The sequence below is a fragment of the Lonchura striata genome, chromosome 15, assembly GCF_050655825.1.
Source record: "Lonchura striata isolate lonStrDom1 chromosome 15, ASM5065582v1, whole genome shotgun sequence".
Classification (NCBI taxonomy): Eukaryota; Metazoa; Chordata; class Aves; order Passeriformes; family Estrildidae; genus Lonchura; species Lonchura striata.
Window position 1 is genome coordinate 14,323,785 of NC_140717.1, and position 14,313 is coordinate 14,338,097.

A 14,313-nucleotide genomic window follows, 5' to 3' on the forward strand; every position below is an offset into this window, starting at 1 on the left:
AGCCACCCTGGGGTCGGAAAGCCTCAGTGCTGTGCTCAGAGTGTCCAAGCAGGAAATACTCAAAGGGACAAAATCTGGTGTGACATGGACATCAATTGGACTTCTGGGCACGGTGATTCGTGGCTGCTGGGAGCTGCACACTGCAGGACACCCTTTCCCAAGGGATGCTGCCCTCGGTGAGCACCACACGAGCAGGGCCAGCAGGGATTGTCTCTGCCAAAGGCTCTTTCCAGCAGCCCAGAGCAAACCAGTTCGTGCGTGGCAGCAGCTCCCCTCCAGCATCTACAGCAGAACGGGACAGAGTTGATAACCCCAAGCACTTTTCCCACAGCAGCTCTCCCAGTGTGATCCCCAGTGGTGATTTTGTGTGGCACAGCACAGAGATTTCAACTCCAGGAGGCAACAGTGTGATCTCCAAAAAAGGACCCCAAGAACCCAACACCACAGACAATACAAAAGTGTAGATTACACACACTCAGCACAACCAGCACTTTTATTGGAAACATCTTGCCAATTCAGTACGGGAACGGGGATACTTGTTTCCATGAAGCTGTCCTGGTGCTGGAGAGCACCCAGAGGGCTACTTTCCATCAGGAGGATGGGATTGTTCTGGATTGTCTCAACTAGAAGCAGATGGGGAAAAAAAAAACATAACAGAAGGACAAAGAACAACAGACATGCGGCCACAAAGTGTTAAACATACAAACAGTTACACCCCAGCACTTAATTATGAGTCTTCAATGAACAGACAACCTTCAAATAGAGTAAAAGAAACAAAACGGGTGATTTCCAAACAGACCAACATCAGAGATTAACTGGGAGCAGAGGAGAACACAATGATGGCATTTCAACAACAAAAGGAAGGCATCTTCACCCCCTTCTGAGCCAAATCCATAAATACACAGCAGATCCAGAGAAATCTTTTTTACTGTGAGTGGAAAAAATATGCTGTAAGGGAAGAATCAGACTCACAGCCTACACAATGCAAAGCACAGGAGTAAGCAGGGATGTGAGTTTGATTTTGCTCTGCAAGTTCATTGAAATGAAACAGGGACCAGCATTTAGTACAGATGGGAAAATGGGGGGAAAAACCAGCCTGAGAGGCTTTTTGAATGGTGGACTCCCAAAAAAGCTACCTGCATGAAGAGATGTGCACAAGCAGTGTTACACAAGGTTTTGTACAGAACCGGTTATAACTGAGCACCTGAATTTTACGTGATCAGCAAAACATACAGCTTAATTATAGCAGCAATTAACTTTTCTGGAGTGCCCTCCAGTGAACACTAACTTTAGGAGCAGCTTGGTGAATCATGGTTAGTCCTTCTGGGTAATGTGCCCATCACAATGTGGACTCCTAATGGAAAGGAATAGCCTGTTACTTTCTGATAAGCAAATGAAGAGGCTTTCTCTTACAGGAAAAGGAGAATTTAAAGCTGGTTTTTGTCAGTTTTATTCATCCAGGCAGAGCAGTATCTCTTAAAATAACAAGGCTCAGACCTAGAGGTTTTGCAATTTTTGCAATCACTCTACTCTTCTCATAGGAGAGCTAATTGCTGTTCAAGTTCACTGCATAGCAAGTGTCTCTCCAAACACAGCCAACTCAGAGGTCCAGGGGGGCTCTAATATTCCTGCTGCTGTCCACAGTGATAACCAGAACAGAGGTTTAGTGTCAATGGGGCCTCTACCTCTGACTTCAGTGACAACAGAGGCTCTGGGATGTATTTAAGAGAAAGAAGGTAAGAGGCTTAGCTGCCTTTTTTTTTTTTTTTTGTAAAAAGCCCCTTGCAGCTGATACCTAGAATACACCCAAAAAGCAAATTGCTCTTCAAGTTGCTATAGATTCCCTGAGCTGTTGTAACTGGCCTGGGTACAAATGCAGTTGTGGGTGGATCCATTTTTAAAAAGTGTTGCAGCAAGATCTTGGCTAAATTTGACAAGTGAGTGGGGCCTGCAGAAAGCATTTTATTCACTTCATTAAACATGGGTTTAGTTTGTGCCCATCTAACAAATCAGGCCTCTAGACTGAGCAATTACAATACTTGAAGACACTGATACATATAGAAGGCCACTTCTTTGGATTTTCAACTTTAAAATGATGCAGAGGGTCACCAGAATTATCAGCTCTAGTTACACTGTCTTCTTCATTTAGTCCTGCATGATTCAAATATCAAACAAATGGGATGCAAACAAGTAAATCATCTCATCATCTCGCTGTAGGCTCTGCTCCCTCCAGTCTTCTCTGGCCCTCCAAGTCCTAAATTCTGCCAACTCAGTTGTGTTTCATTCACTCTCAATCACAAGCACCAGGCTGGGTGTAAAACAGAAGCCTTTACAGAGAGGTCACCACCTCATGGCCCTCAGCAGCTGGAGGCCCTTGTGTGCCAAACAGAGGGCACATAGAACACAAGGCACTGATTTCACTGGAAGAAAACTCCTTTTCTGATAAATCAGGAACAAGCTAATGCTACAGGGCCAGTTCTCCTTCTCACCATTTCCACCTGTGTTGATAACTGTGGCTGGAAGCCTTTAAGAGCTAACGTGGCTCCAGAGGGACTCACCCAAAACAGCAGAGTTGCCATCGCCCAGCGGGAACCTCTGGTACCGGGGAATATTGAAGGGGGGCAAAAGGTAAAACTTCCTCTCCAAAAGAGGCTCGAGACGTGAAGCAGATGGGTCTGCAGGGTGGAACAGGTTATAGACCTGCTGACAAGCTGGTCTGAGTTGATAGACTAAAAAGACAAAAGAAAAAAAAAATCCCTCAAGTATCAAAATATCGCTTGTTAGAATATTGTAGATATTTGTCTCTAAAAAGGACAAGTGTCAGGTTACGAAATTGCAAAAGATTTATCATCTCTCTCATCTCCTAGTTTAGTCAACTGAAACAATTTATTACCATGTTTACAGACTCAAGAATTGCCCAGCACTTTTCATGTTTGGAAGTGGTATAATCGGTGGTGCATAGAGCACAGGGAGATCTGCTTCTTTACGGTGCAATAAACGTGATAGAGAAATGTTTGGCTTTAACCAGACTCCTGCAAGTGCAGCAGGAGGTGCTTACACCACCCACCAAGGGAGCACTTTGCACCAGGACTTACTGTCAAGAGCTGGAATTACAGTTTTCCTCAGTGCAAGCACCAGACCCAAGGGAGAACCAAAGAGGAAGAAGTCGGAGATCTCAAAGTCAAACTTCCCAATATTTCCTCCATCCAGCATGGTGGAGCTGCTGGATCGCCTGGATGTGGGGTCGTTTCTCAGGACACTAGAATGTAAACTGGGACAAGAATAGAAAATAAAATCTCAATTATATTCTTACTGTGTTTTCATAATTAAAGCCTGGATTAGTGATTGACAGTGGATATAATTTCTATCTCTTCAGTGAAGGAACTGTGCTAATCAACCCACAGTGACCCCACTGCACTGGCATAATTTAAATGTACAAATCCAAGCTTCAGGTGAGTTCATTTGCACACCATCTCCTCAAAATGTTTTTTAAGGAGGCAAAATTGTGGTTGCTGCTACTATATAGAACATGTCCAGATTTTCCTTCCTCTCTCAGGTGTCAAATCTGTTTGCAAAATTCCGCCTCTGTGTTGTGCAGGCTGGGCAATGCACAGGTTTAACACAGAGATTTAAATTCTCATTTTCCTTGGACACTGAGGAAAGAGCAGCAGGGCTGCTTAGGTGAAAATCCTGGGAATCCACCCCCATGTTAGGGAGAGTTGCTTCTTTGCAGTCTAAATCTGGGAGAATTAAATGACAGATGTGTAACACTGATAACCTGGTTCACAAAAGGCTTTCTGAGATGCTTCTGTTCCCAGCCAAAAGCATAAAGCTGCATATTCCTTTGCTCTCCAGGTTGTGCAGATTCCAGTGGCAGCTGTATGGGTTATTATAATTAGAAGCAGAGAGTTGAAGGCAGTACCAGCAGTGCCTTAAGAGGGTGTTTGCAAACACTTAAAAAAGCATCAGAACAGGTTCTATAAAACATGTAGGAGACATGGATACCGTAAGAGATGGGTTGGATAAAGGGTTTACTGGCCTGGAGTTGGGAATGGTGCAGATCCAACAATCTCCTGACAGCTCTGTGGCCCCAAAACAAAACCCCAGGTGGTGACCAGTATTTGTCACACCCTCATGTGCAACAGCTCTGGCTCATCAAGGCTGCTTCTGAGGACAGTGACAGCCCAGCACTGCTGTGGTCCCAAAACAGAGCTGTTCCCACCATCCTCAGCACGGAGGAGTTGCTCACAGACCCCTCAGACACTGCCACAGCCTGGGAGCAGCTGCAAATGCTCACATTTTTGGGGAGGAAAACCAGGTTTCAGGCAGACTTTGCTTTCCTGCCGTGGCAAATAAGGAATAATCCCAGAGACAGCTCCTGTGTTGAACACCATTCCCAGAGGATGCTGAGCCTCCGCCTGCTCCTGCTGCGCCGCCGTGTTCCCTCTGGAGCTGCGTGCACGGCTCTGCTCTCCCAGCTCCCAGCCAGGGAATGATAAGTTACTTATGCCAGACACACACCCATCACAGGGAGTCAAAACAGTGGTGTCAAAAACGGGAGGAACAACGGGAGGTTACAGCAGTGACAGCTCAAAGGAGCCTGCTCCTGTTTCTGTGATGCAGACGAGGCTGCCTGGGATCAGAGCTGCAGAGCCCTGAAACAGCTCTGAGAACAAGCCACCTTTGGTGGAGCCACGATTGCCTCAGCTAACAAGATGCAAGGCAGCGAGTTTGCTGCGTGTGGGGAATGCAAAGGCATTTGGAAGACGCTCGGTTTCGCTGAAGGCAGAGTGACAGCGACGGGATTCCAACAAAGGCTCCAGAGGAAAAGCTATCCCCATGGCAGGATGGGTGCAGGGGGTGTTTGGTGTATTCCCCACAGCTTCCCTCAGCATCTCTTGGTGGGGAAAGGAAGAAGCAGAGCAGCAGGCACAGCACGGAGCATTTTGGGCATCTTCACTCCTTCTGCTGGGAACTTGGTATCGTCTTTTCAGCAATCAAAAGAAATGAGAGCCAAGGGGAACTCTGGATCAGTCATGCTCCAAGCAACCTGCAGTGCCCTGTTCTCCCTTTAAAGAGCAGCAGATGTACTGAATGCATTAATTAAACAGGAGCTTATGGATTTCAGAAGCAAATCAACTCATTTACAATAATACAAGTACGGCACAGCCAGAAATAATGTAGTTTTGCAGAAGGACTGAATTTAAAAATAAATGTGTGATTGTAATCTCCAGATGCTGCTCTGGCTTGCTGGGCATTATCCCAGAGAAGTGGGCAGGTCTGATACATGAATAAAAATGAGTCTTTGGCACAGGCAGAAATCTGCAGTGGGCACGGACAGCAAGGTCCCTGTGTGCCAGGCTGCCCGTCTGCCGAGCCCTGGAGGAAAACTTGGCTCTGTTCTGCCAACCTTCTGCTCAAAGCCACGTCACACAAGGGCTTGGTTTTTGCATGGGAAAAATCATTCCTTGATGGCAGAGGCCAATGGGCATTCTGCTGGTGCTGGCTGGGAGAACAACGTCCAGGGATGGGCGTGGGAGTGACATCCAGCTGACCTGCAGGAGGGGATGAGTGAATCCCTGCTCCCCAGCCTCTTCTGCACCAGGGATGAGTGAATCCCTGCTCCCCAGCCTCTCCTGCATCAGGAATGAGTGAATCCCCGTTTTCCAGCCTCTCCTGTACCAGGGAGGAGGTGAATCCCTGCTCCCTAGCCTCCCCTGCACCACAGAGCTGAGTGAGAGACATGCAGAGAGAATTCCTACTGCAGCTTCAACCTGGCCCCTTTCCCTGAAGGAAACCTGGTCTTGAGTTCTGGGAAGAGACTAATTTTTAGCCCAAGGTGTAAAGGGAGGCTTAGAAACACATAAAACTCTTAAGAAGTAAAAATGCACCAATCTGTCACCCCACTGAATCCAAACAGCTCTTGCCAGGGACCCACAAGTGCTGCATGTTGGGTGCAGGCAGAGCCCTTCAGAGCTGGAACAGGAAGGAGCAGCAGAAAGCTATTTGGAACAACAAAATAAGCAATCCATTATCCATATCAGGCCCAGCACTTACTCTAAAATAGGTGTAAAAATGCATGAAGATTCCAGCCTGATTTCCTTAACTGAGTCTGTGCCCCTGAGGTCAGTAACAAGAAGAAAATCAGCACATTTTTGCACAACTCATATTTTCCCTGTAATACAGGAGACTGTTTTGAGGAGGCAAGAACAAGAGCCTGATTTCCTTTTATTAACCTGCTGGAAATAGCCAAGAACCTCACTGTGGATTTTGTAAATGCAGCTGTCTTTCTGAATATCCTATCTCTGTGCACCAACAACATTCACTTCGATACCTTCTCTCCCCATAAATCATTTACCAAAGGGCCCTGACATGGCAGAACAACACAAATCCCTGTGCTAAAACAATGACTCCAAGTAGTGATGGAGGGGGAGGAATGCAGGGGAAGTCTTCAGCTCAGCACAGGGCAAGAGGAACAGCCTTGGCTGCAGCTGCAATGCAGATAATGGGATTTACTGTGGGGGACACTGCTTCCCAGTTCCTGGGACATGAGAGAAGAGGGATTAAGAGCATATTTACTGCAGTTCCTCCAGGTCTGCAGGAGAAAAAGCTCTGGGCTGTCCACTTCCAGAGGCTGAAGAAGATTCAGTCAGAAAAATCCTCTGGATTTATAGAAATAATCCCTGAATGACCAGTGGCCATGGGCAGACTGCTGTGAAAATTCCATGGGTTATGTGAACAAACACACTTCTGACTGTCCATTTGAAAAAGCTTAAAAATGTGAAACTGGGGGCTTCAACAGTGACAAGCAAATTTGAAATATGTCCTTGGTGCAATGAAGCAGCCCTGGCAGGGGACAGAATAACTCAAAATCAGGTTTCAGAGATGCTTTAAGATTAATACAAAGCTGGGTTCCCAGTTCTGCTTTGCTGAGTTCCCTTACACGATTTCTCCATTTGCTTCTGACCTCCATCCCACACTTGGAGCACAGCAGAGCAGCAGCTCCCTGACTGCCTTGGCTGTCACACAACAGCTCAAAGGGCTTCTTGCCATTGCACCACTGATGCAGTAGAGAAGCTGGATTCTCTCAGTGCCACTCAGCAAGAAAGCTGTAATTTTTTTTTTATTTTTTTTTTTTGCATATACAACATACTGAAATCGATAACCCTCTAATCTAAATTGTTTTCCTACACCTTGCTTATCACAGGATGACAAAGCAACACTCGGGTTCCACAGATACCCCACCCTCAGCTCCAGGACACTGCTGGATCTGTTCTTTCCAAATCTTAAATCTTACCTTGAAAGAAAGGCTTGATGCTGCTTTATTGTGTCCAGCTCATAGGTGGATGAATCACTCCTTTTTCGTGGCAGCTGCTTCTTTGGATCTTCTCCATTGCTACGAGGAATATCAATGTTGCTCCTGCTGAGGTGTCTGCTGGCTTCCAGATTAGAGCCACTGGAACAGTGGCTGTTGTTCACCGTTATCCCAGGAGACAGAAGGTCGGTATCCTGGGATTTGAAATGTATGGGTTTAGCTGAATTAATAATACACCCACATTGTAACACCTCCCTCCTATCCTCCTTTCCCCATTTACCCAAGATCCAGTTGAGGCCAGTACAGAATCTCAGGCCCAGTCACTCTCCAAAGTGTGGGTGATGCTTCACACCAGAGGGTGAAGCATCCCTGTTTAGAGCAAACACACCCAAACTGACGCCCATGTGCACCTTGAGACATGTCTGCCACTGATAAGGAACAGTCTTTGCTGCTTGAGGAGATCCTCACTCAAACCAGGGTCTGGGCAGGAACTGGGAGCCAGCATTACCTGGACACTCACGACGCTCCCTCGCCGACTGCTGTTCTGGCTCTCGGACACGGTCTGGTTGCTGTAGCATAAGGCATCAAATCCCAGGATCCCTCCAACACAGTCCCCTACCAAGCACACCTGAGAAGGGAACAGAAGCAGGGGAGGACAGGGAGGAGGAATAAAAAGGAAATTAAAAAAAAAAAAATGCCCCTTGACTTCAGTTCAGAACTAACAGTTGGACAGAGTGCTGGATTACAGTGATGGATGCCCAGTGCCTTCATCAGTAAAACTGCTCAGCCAGTGAAATCCATCCCTGCCTGCAGACTCTCATCCTCTCACACAGCTCAGCTGTCCTGGCTGTCCCCACCAGCCAGCTGGAGCAACAGGACAGCAAGGCAGAGCCCTGATCCTGGTGCTAACTGCAGAAACCAAGCTGGATCCCCCTGGCCTGCTGCCTGTGCTACCTCAGGGAAGCTTCTGCCCATTTCTATCCCAAGGGGATAACAGTGTTCTGCCTCCAAGGGTATGAGCAGACAGGCAGAGCAAAGCACCAAGATCCTGGGAAGGAGAGGGCTGGCTGGGAAGAAGCTCAAGGTGAATAAACCACATTTCAGCAGTGCAGTGTGACAGCTCCTCTCATTTCTCTGCCCTTGTGGGGCTGAGGAGTCACACTGCTCAGGGGTGTGAGGCTCAGTTGTGCTCTTTATGGGGTGCAGCAGCTGCACAGCCTCAAAACATAAACCCACGGGTGCAACAGCTTCAGCACGAGCTGCTGAAGGTCCTTTAAAGCCAGGAATGCTTAAACAGCCTTGGTTTGCAATAGGGACAAGACCATGTTTAGTAACAAAGGCAAAATTCCTGCTCTGGCAAGGTGTGTCACACTGAAACCTGACTAACTTCATAGCTTTTTCTGAACACAAACTCAAGCTTTCCTTCGAATCCCAAAGGTTCAGGACAGCATACAAGCAATAATCTTTCCCTCTCAGAAAAAAAGAAATGGAAAGCACAACACTTCCTTATTGCAGCCCAGCACTGCCATATTTTCATCCCTCCTGAGAGATTTATGGCAAAGAGAGTTTCAGAAAGAAATTGCTTCACGTGCTCTTCCTCTAGCTGTGGCCTGAGCAGCCCCTGGCTCACCTGGCCATTGAAGGAGGTGCCCTCCTGGGATTTGATGAACTCACTGTAGGCCTGGTTGGCTCTGACAATGACAGTGGCCACGGCTTCTTGGTACTGTGGGGAGGACGTGGCGAGCAGGGGGAGCGCAGCGAGGGGAATGTGATCCTGGCTGTTGGACAGGCAGCCCTCGTCATAACTGTATGGGCTGAGGCTGCAGAAGGCAAGAGACACTGAGAATATGGGGAAAACAACTTGCAGGCAGTACAGTCAAGTGTTGTGGTTCATAAAAAAAAGCCTCAAGACAGAAAGGCCATTTATTCCTCTGTGAGTGGGTGAGAGTGCAATAAATCTTTCCCTCCCATCAAACATAAATCTTCAAGGACAACATACTTACACTGACAGAACAACCTCCAGACAAGGAATTAAATCCTTAGTATTTATTGGATTAATTAGAATAAATCAATCTCAGAACTTGTGCTGCACAATTACTGTATTCACTGCAGCTAAGTATGAAATCGGGATTGAATGCCTGGCTGGTACATTAATAAATATATTCTCAAAGCACAGTCAGAGCTCCCAGTGCTACATGCAGAACATCTCAGGGAAACAAATAAAACAAAACAAACCCCCCAAAAAACCACCACTCCATGATAAAACAGCATCAACTTACCTGGACACCAGGGAAAATGCTTCGGAGCAGATGGCTGGGCAAGGGACAAGTCTGATGGCAATGTGTCCCAGAGCAGCTGGGTAATGCACCCTCATCACCGTGTCAAACACGGTCGTGATGGTGTTGACATCCCCTTGCTTGGAGCTCTGGTCACCACTTCCTGAGTCCAGGATGTTCCCTCCATGGAGGACCAAGAGGAGGACATGGATTTTACTTGGCTGCATTAATGGCTGCACTGATTCATCCTAGGTGGGGATGGAAGAGAGCACACAGAAACACTCATTTTTCAAAGGGGTGGGACTTGTGCTTAATTTATGGCAAATTAATTTATGGCAAAGGCCATTAGATACACCACAATACAATGCTAAAAACCTGAGTACTCCTTCCAGGTCTCTTATCCTACACTTGTGCATGCACAAATGCACACACAGCCTCAGTGTAACTTGTCAGAAACAGAAGGAATGCTGAAAGTTAAAAAAAAAAAAACACCCAAAAAAACCAAAACTGCATAAAATTGTATCCAGGTAAAACATGGCAGCAGGGAAGACATCCTTGTGTATATTAGGGTGGAAAAATACAGAAATAAGAGATGGGTGTTGTTTTTTGTGGGGTGCTGAGCTCAGCTGAAGCAGTTGGCAGTGAAACACATTCAGCAAAATTAAGAAATGAGATCAAACAGGTCAGCAAGTGGCAAGTTACTGAGAGCTTGTGGGAAGATCAGTCATCGCATGTTTGCCTAACACAGAAGTTATAAATAAGACTTCAGATTTGCTTAAACTGTTGCAAAAGAGGAACTGAAAAGAAAAAAGTTCGTGACCCATAACACAAGGATGGCCAGCATGTGGCTGGGAGACTGCTGCATGAACACAGTAAGGGATTTCAATTTGGCTGTCCAGGTGATTTGTTTATTGTGTTGAACCAATTCCTTGCCTAAAGAGACAGGCTGTAATTTGGGGGAAGGAGTGCATTGTATCCTTATCATTAATGCCCTGCCATAAGGGTTGTAAGCCCAATCCTGATGCCCCAGGCAGGTACAAGAGCCTCTATGTGCACGTACTGTAACATTACAGAGCAGTAACTATTTTTAATATCTATTTGCTACCAGGGCTTTCAGTGTTTACAGCTCCCACAGCGACTCAAATCCTCCATCCCACACCTGCGAGATCTGTGCAAATCCTTCTGTACCTGACCCCTATGCTAGCAGAGACAACACCTGAGAACATCCTGAGCTGCTGCCACTGAGAGGGGGGAAGGAAGGGATGGAGGGCAGCAGTGTTTTCCATTTGGCAAATTCTTCTAATTCTAGCATCTTCAGTCACCTGTTATCCTTTGAGCAGTGACTGAGTCCTTGGCAGACCTGCTGGTGGGAGGAAAGCATGCCCAGGCACACATTGGCAGCCTAACAAATACATCACGTTTTTGCCAGATAATGTTAAAGCTTGTCTTATTACACAGCCCACCAGAAGTATTAAAACTCTCATCCAAGTCTGTAATAATGATTTTTCCAGACCTCCTGCGTAAGAATGGCCTTGAATTATTTAGCACCATTCCACTGTATTCATGCCTGCTCTTCAAACCTTCTCTGACTCCAATTTTAGCACCTGCACAGTGAACTTTTCCCTGGGTGGAGGCACAGGAGGAGCCCTCAAAGCGTCTCAGCACCTCTTCTGCTTCCAGACAAGGATTTTAAGTGTTCATTTGGAGAACAACATGAGTCACCAAGCTCAGGTCATGCAGAAGTTTATCAGCAGTGATTTGGAGGCACCTTTCAGTTCATTACCCTCTGCTCTGAAGGAAGTGGGGAACTGCTGATCAGTTTAAGGGTGGAGGTAACTATTTAGAACTTCCTTGTAAGATATGGAGCCTCTTAAAACACCTAAATCCCAAACCACCTTCAAGTGAGGGAAGCTTTTAACCTGAAAATCATTGCAATTGGAGGCACAGGAATTTCATACTGTTTTAGCAGACAGCTTGTGAACAACTACAAATAACTGTCTTTTTCATTCTGCTTTGAAGTCTGTTCTTTTTCTAAAATGAAGGCAGAAACAGGAGGGGGTTGAGTTTGCACAGCCCTCTGAGGAAGATGAGTTTCCCACACCATTTTGAGCTCCAAGAGAAATCTTAGGGCTTTGACTTGCTTATTTTGAGGTGGCCAGAGCTGTTCCTCTCCCAGCCACCCACTCTCCTCACAGCCCTTGAGCTCTCTGTCTATTATGGAAAAACCAAACCACCACGAACTTAGAGCCTGGCACAGACAGTAATTCCACAACTCATGATCTTTGAAGGACCACTCAGACACAATGCAGGCACTCTGCAAAGCAGCTGCACCACCTCTGCAGCACAGACAGGCAGCTGCTGAAGGGCAGGATGAGAACAGCCAGCCTGGGGTGTCTGACCAGGACTCTGAACTGCAGAAAGCTGGGCTGGCTCAGTGTGCTGTTATTTATTTATTATTTTGCCCAGAGTACTGCCACAGGCTGTGCTGTAACTGGATTCCAAACACGACTCTGAGCAGCTCCATGCTGTGGGCTACAGCTGAGTGCTGTCCTTTGCACCTTGGTGCTGCAGGAATTTGTTCTCCCGCTCCCACATCCACACTTGCTCATCTGGCATTGCAGGATAGCTCTACCCTTGAGCTGCTCTGATCCCCACAGTATTGCCATTTTTTTCCAGCTAGATACCTGATGCTGCCTGCAAACTACACAGCGTTTTCTATATGATGTTCCAAAGATGGGTGAAAAATCCCTTAAATTGGAATTACAGAAGGACACGGGTGTTACTGGGGCTCAGCAACACATGGAGACAAGACACTGCTCCCAACAAAGGGACCCATTTATCCCACACAGAGACATTCCAGCAGCAAAGGATCTCTTTACAAGAAGCCAGAGCACTCACCTCGATGATGCTGAGCCTCTCCACGCTGGAGCCAACGTGGTACTCTGCTGATGTCTCCTGGTACAAGTCACCTGGAAGCACAGAGGTGTAAAATGTCAGCACTGCCAGATGCTCTTTGGCAAAGACATTCTTCCATAAAGACGCTGCTTGTTCCAATGCCTCACATCTCCTTCATTATTTCATCAAATCATCCTCTCCCTCCTTCCTGCCTCCTTCCACCTGAGAAGCCTGGGCAATGCTGGGTCATTTATTTTCCAACATAACCTGGGCGAGAGCTGAGGACATTAGTGAGCTCTTCTCTCATTACAGAGATCTGGTACTGCTGCTTTATTAAGGATGGCAACAATGGGAAATCCCTGCACGACTGTCAGAAATGATTGGTTTGTGGGAAAATAAAAGGAATTGCTTGAACTACGCTGGGGAGTAGAGATCTGATGTATTCCTACACCTGTGCCTACACAGACTGACTTTGTAGAAAAAGCCTGAGTGTCACCTTCCACCGTGAATCGCTCTGGCTGAGGAGCTACAGCTTCCTTTCACCATTTCATAATGATGAGCAGAAAATAAAACCAAGGCAGATACAGTCAGCAACAAAGGATGGAGCAAAAGGAAAGAAGAGCCAGGAAAATTCAAGTCATTTGAGACAGAGCTGGGATATTTCATCATTATATGAGAGAACCCTGGCTGGCACACAAAGGAGCCAAACCAATGTGGAAAATAAAAGAGAATCAAAAGCTATCCCAGCTCCCACTGAGCAAATCTTTTCCAGCAGCGCTGGGCAGTCATTTTAATGCTCTGTCTTTGGCTTCTCCCTTTGTGAGATGAGGATAACAAGTTTTACCTTGTTCACAATGAGGCTGTGACAATTGCCTGGAAATACTGTAAAATAGCACATGCAGTTTGTACTTGGAAAAGAATTACCCTGGACATCATCGCATTCGGGGGTTTCAATTTTATCCATCAGATCGTTGGAACTCCATTTGGTTATTTCTTTCGGGAACATTTCCTCGTTGTCAGACAAGTCCTCTTTAAAAAACAGATTTTTTGAGAGTCACAAACAGAAAAACATGTATACAGAAAAGAGCAAAACCCAGAATTCTAAATAAACCCCACAACTCTGTTCAATCTATACACATTTGGATAGCTTAAGTCAAAATAAACCATATACTTTATCAGTTTTTGTTATATAGAAACCAAAGTACCTTTTGAAAAGTAAACAAAATGTTTTAGTTGCATGACTTAAACAAACAAAACTCCTGAAACATGGAAAGAAGCAATCTGGATTTTTAATGGTACCACGTTGGGCCTTTTGCTTTGCCATGCTCTCTGATTGTGCCAAAGCAGTCAGAATGCTCCAGCACAGGGGAGGACAAGGCAAGAATTCCCACTGGGATCCTCCCAGCCCTGTCTGAGAGCTGTGGGATTTCTCTGGGGGAAGAAGGGACAAGGATCACTGCTGCTCATAGGACCAAGCACCTAAAAAAGCAGGAGCAATAAAGGGAACGTGAACTCCACAGGCTGATTTCCTCAGGAGATAGGCAGGAAAAGGCAGATCCATGTGTGTCTGTCTCAGTATCTTCCAAATCCCCTGGCTCAGTTCAACTGTAATCAACAAAGAATAAGGGTCCCAAAAATATTATGTTCTTAAAAGTGTAATTAAAAGGAAGAGACATACAAAGGGGACCTCTCCTTTCTCTCTCTCGCTGTCTTTTTTTTTTCCATTCAAGATGCATCTTTTGCTGCTACAATGGTTAAGTGCTTTCTAATTTATTTATACCTCTGTGCTTAGTATGTCTTTCCTGAAAATTTTGGGCTTGTAAATTT

At 46.1% G+C, this 14,313-nt stretch overlaps 1 protein-coding gene across 16 annotated transcripts in view; it reads right to left on the reverse strand.

Annotated features, from left to right (window-relative positions):
• Window positions 1-14,313, reverse strand: part of PITPNM2 (phosphatidylinositol transfer protein membrane associated 2) — a 122,223-nt gene that overhangs the window by 16,033 nt on the left and 91,877 nt on the right. For 12 of the 16 annotated variants that reach the window (XM_085593327.1, XM_085593324.1, XM_021532739.3 and 9 more), the window contains 9 exons: window positions 13,411-13,515; window positions 12,490-12,560; window positions 9,595-9,839; window positions 8,946-9,135; window positions 7,824-7,943; window positions 7,298-7,509; window positions 3,096-3,271; window positions 2,559-2,729; window positions 474-623 (listed from right to left, as the gene is read on the reverse strand). In XM_085593327.1, coding sequence (XP_085449453.1) covers window positions 474-623; window positions 2,559-2,729; window positions 3,096-3,271; window positions 7,298-7,509; window positions 7,824-7,943; window positions 8,946-9,135; window positions 9,595-9,839; window positions 12,490-12,560; window positions 13,411-13,515 — 1,440 coding nt within the window. The remainder of the gene's footprint in view (window positions 1-473; window positions 624-2,558; window positions 2,730-3,095; window positions 3,272-7,297; window positions 7,510-7,823; window positions 7,944-8,945; window positions 9,136-9,594; window positions 9,840-12,489; window positions 12,561-13,410; window positions 13,516-14,313) is intronic. The other 4 variants (XM_021532743.4, XM_021532744.4, XM_085593326.1 and 1 more) reach the window with 1 other exon arrangement.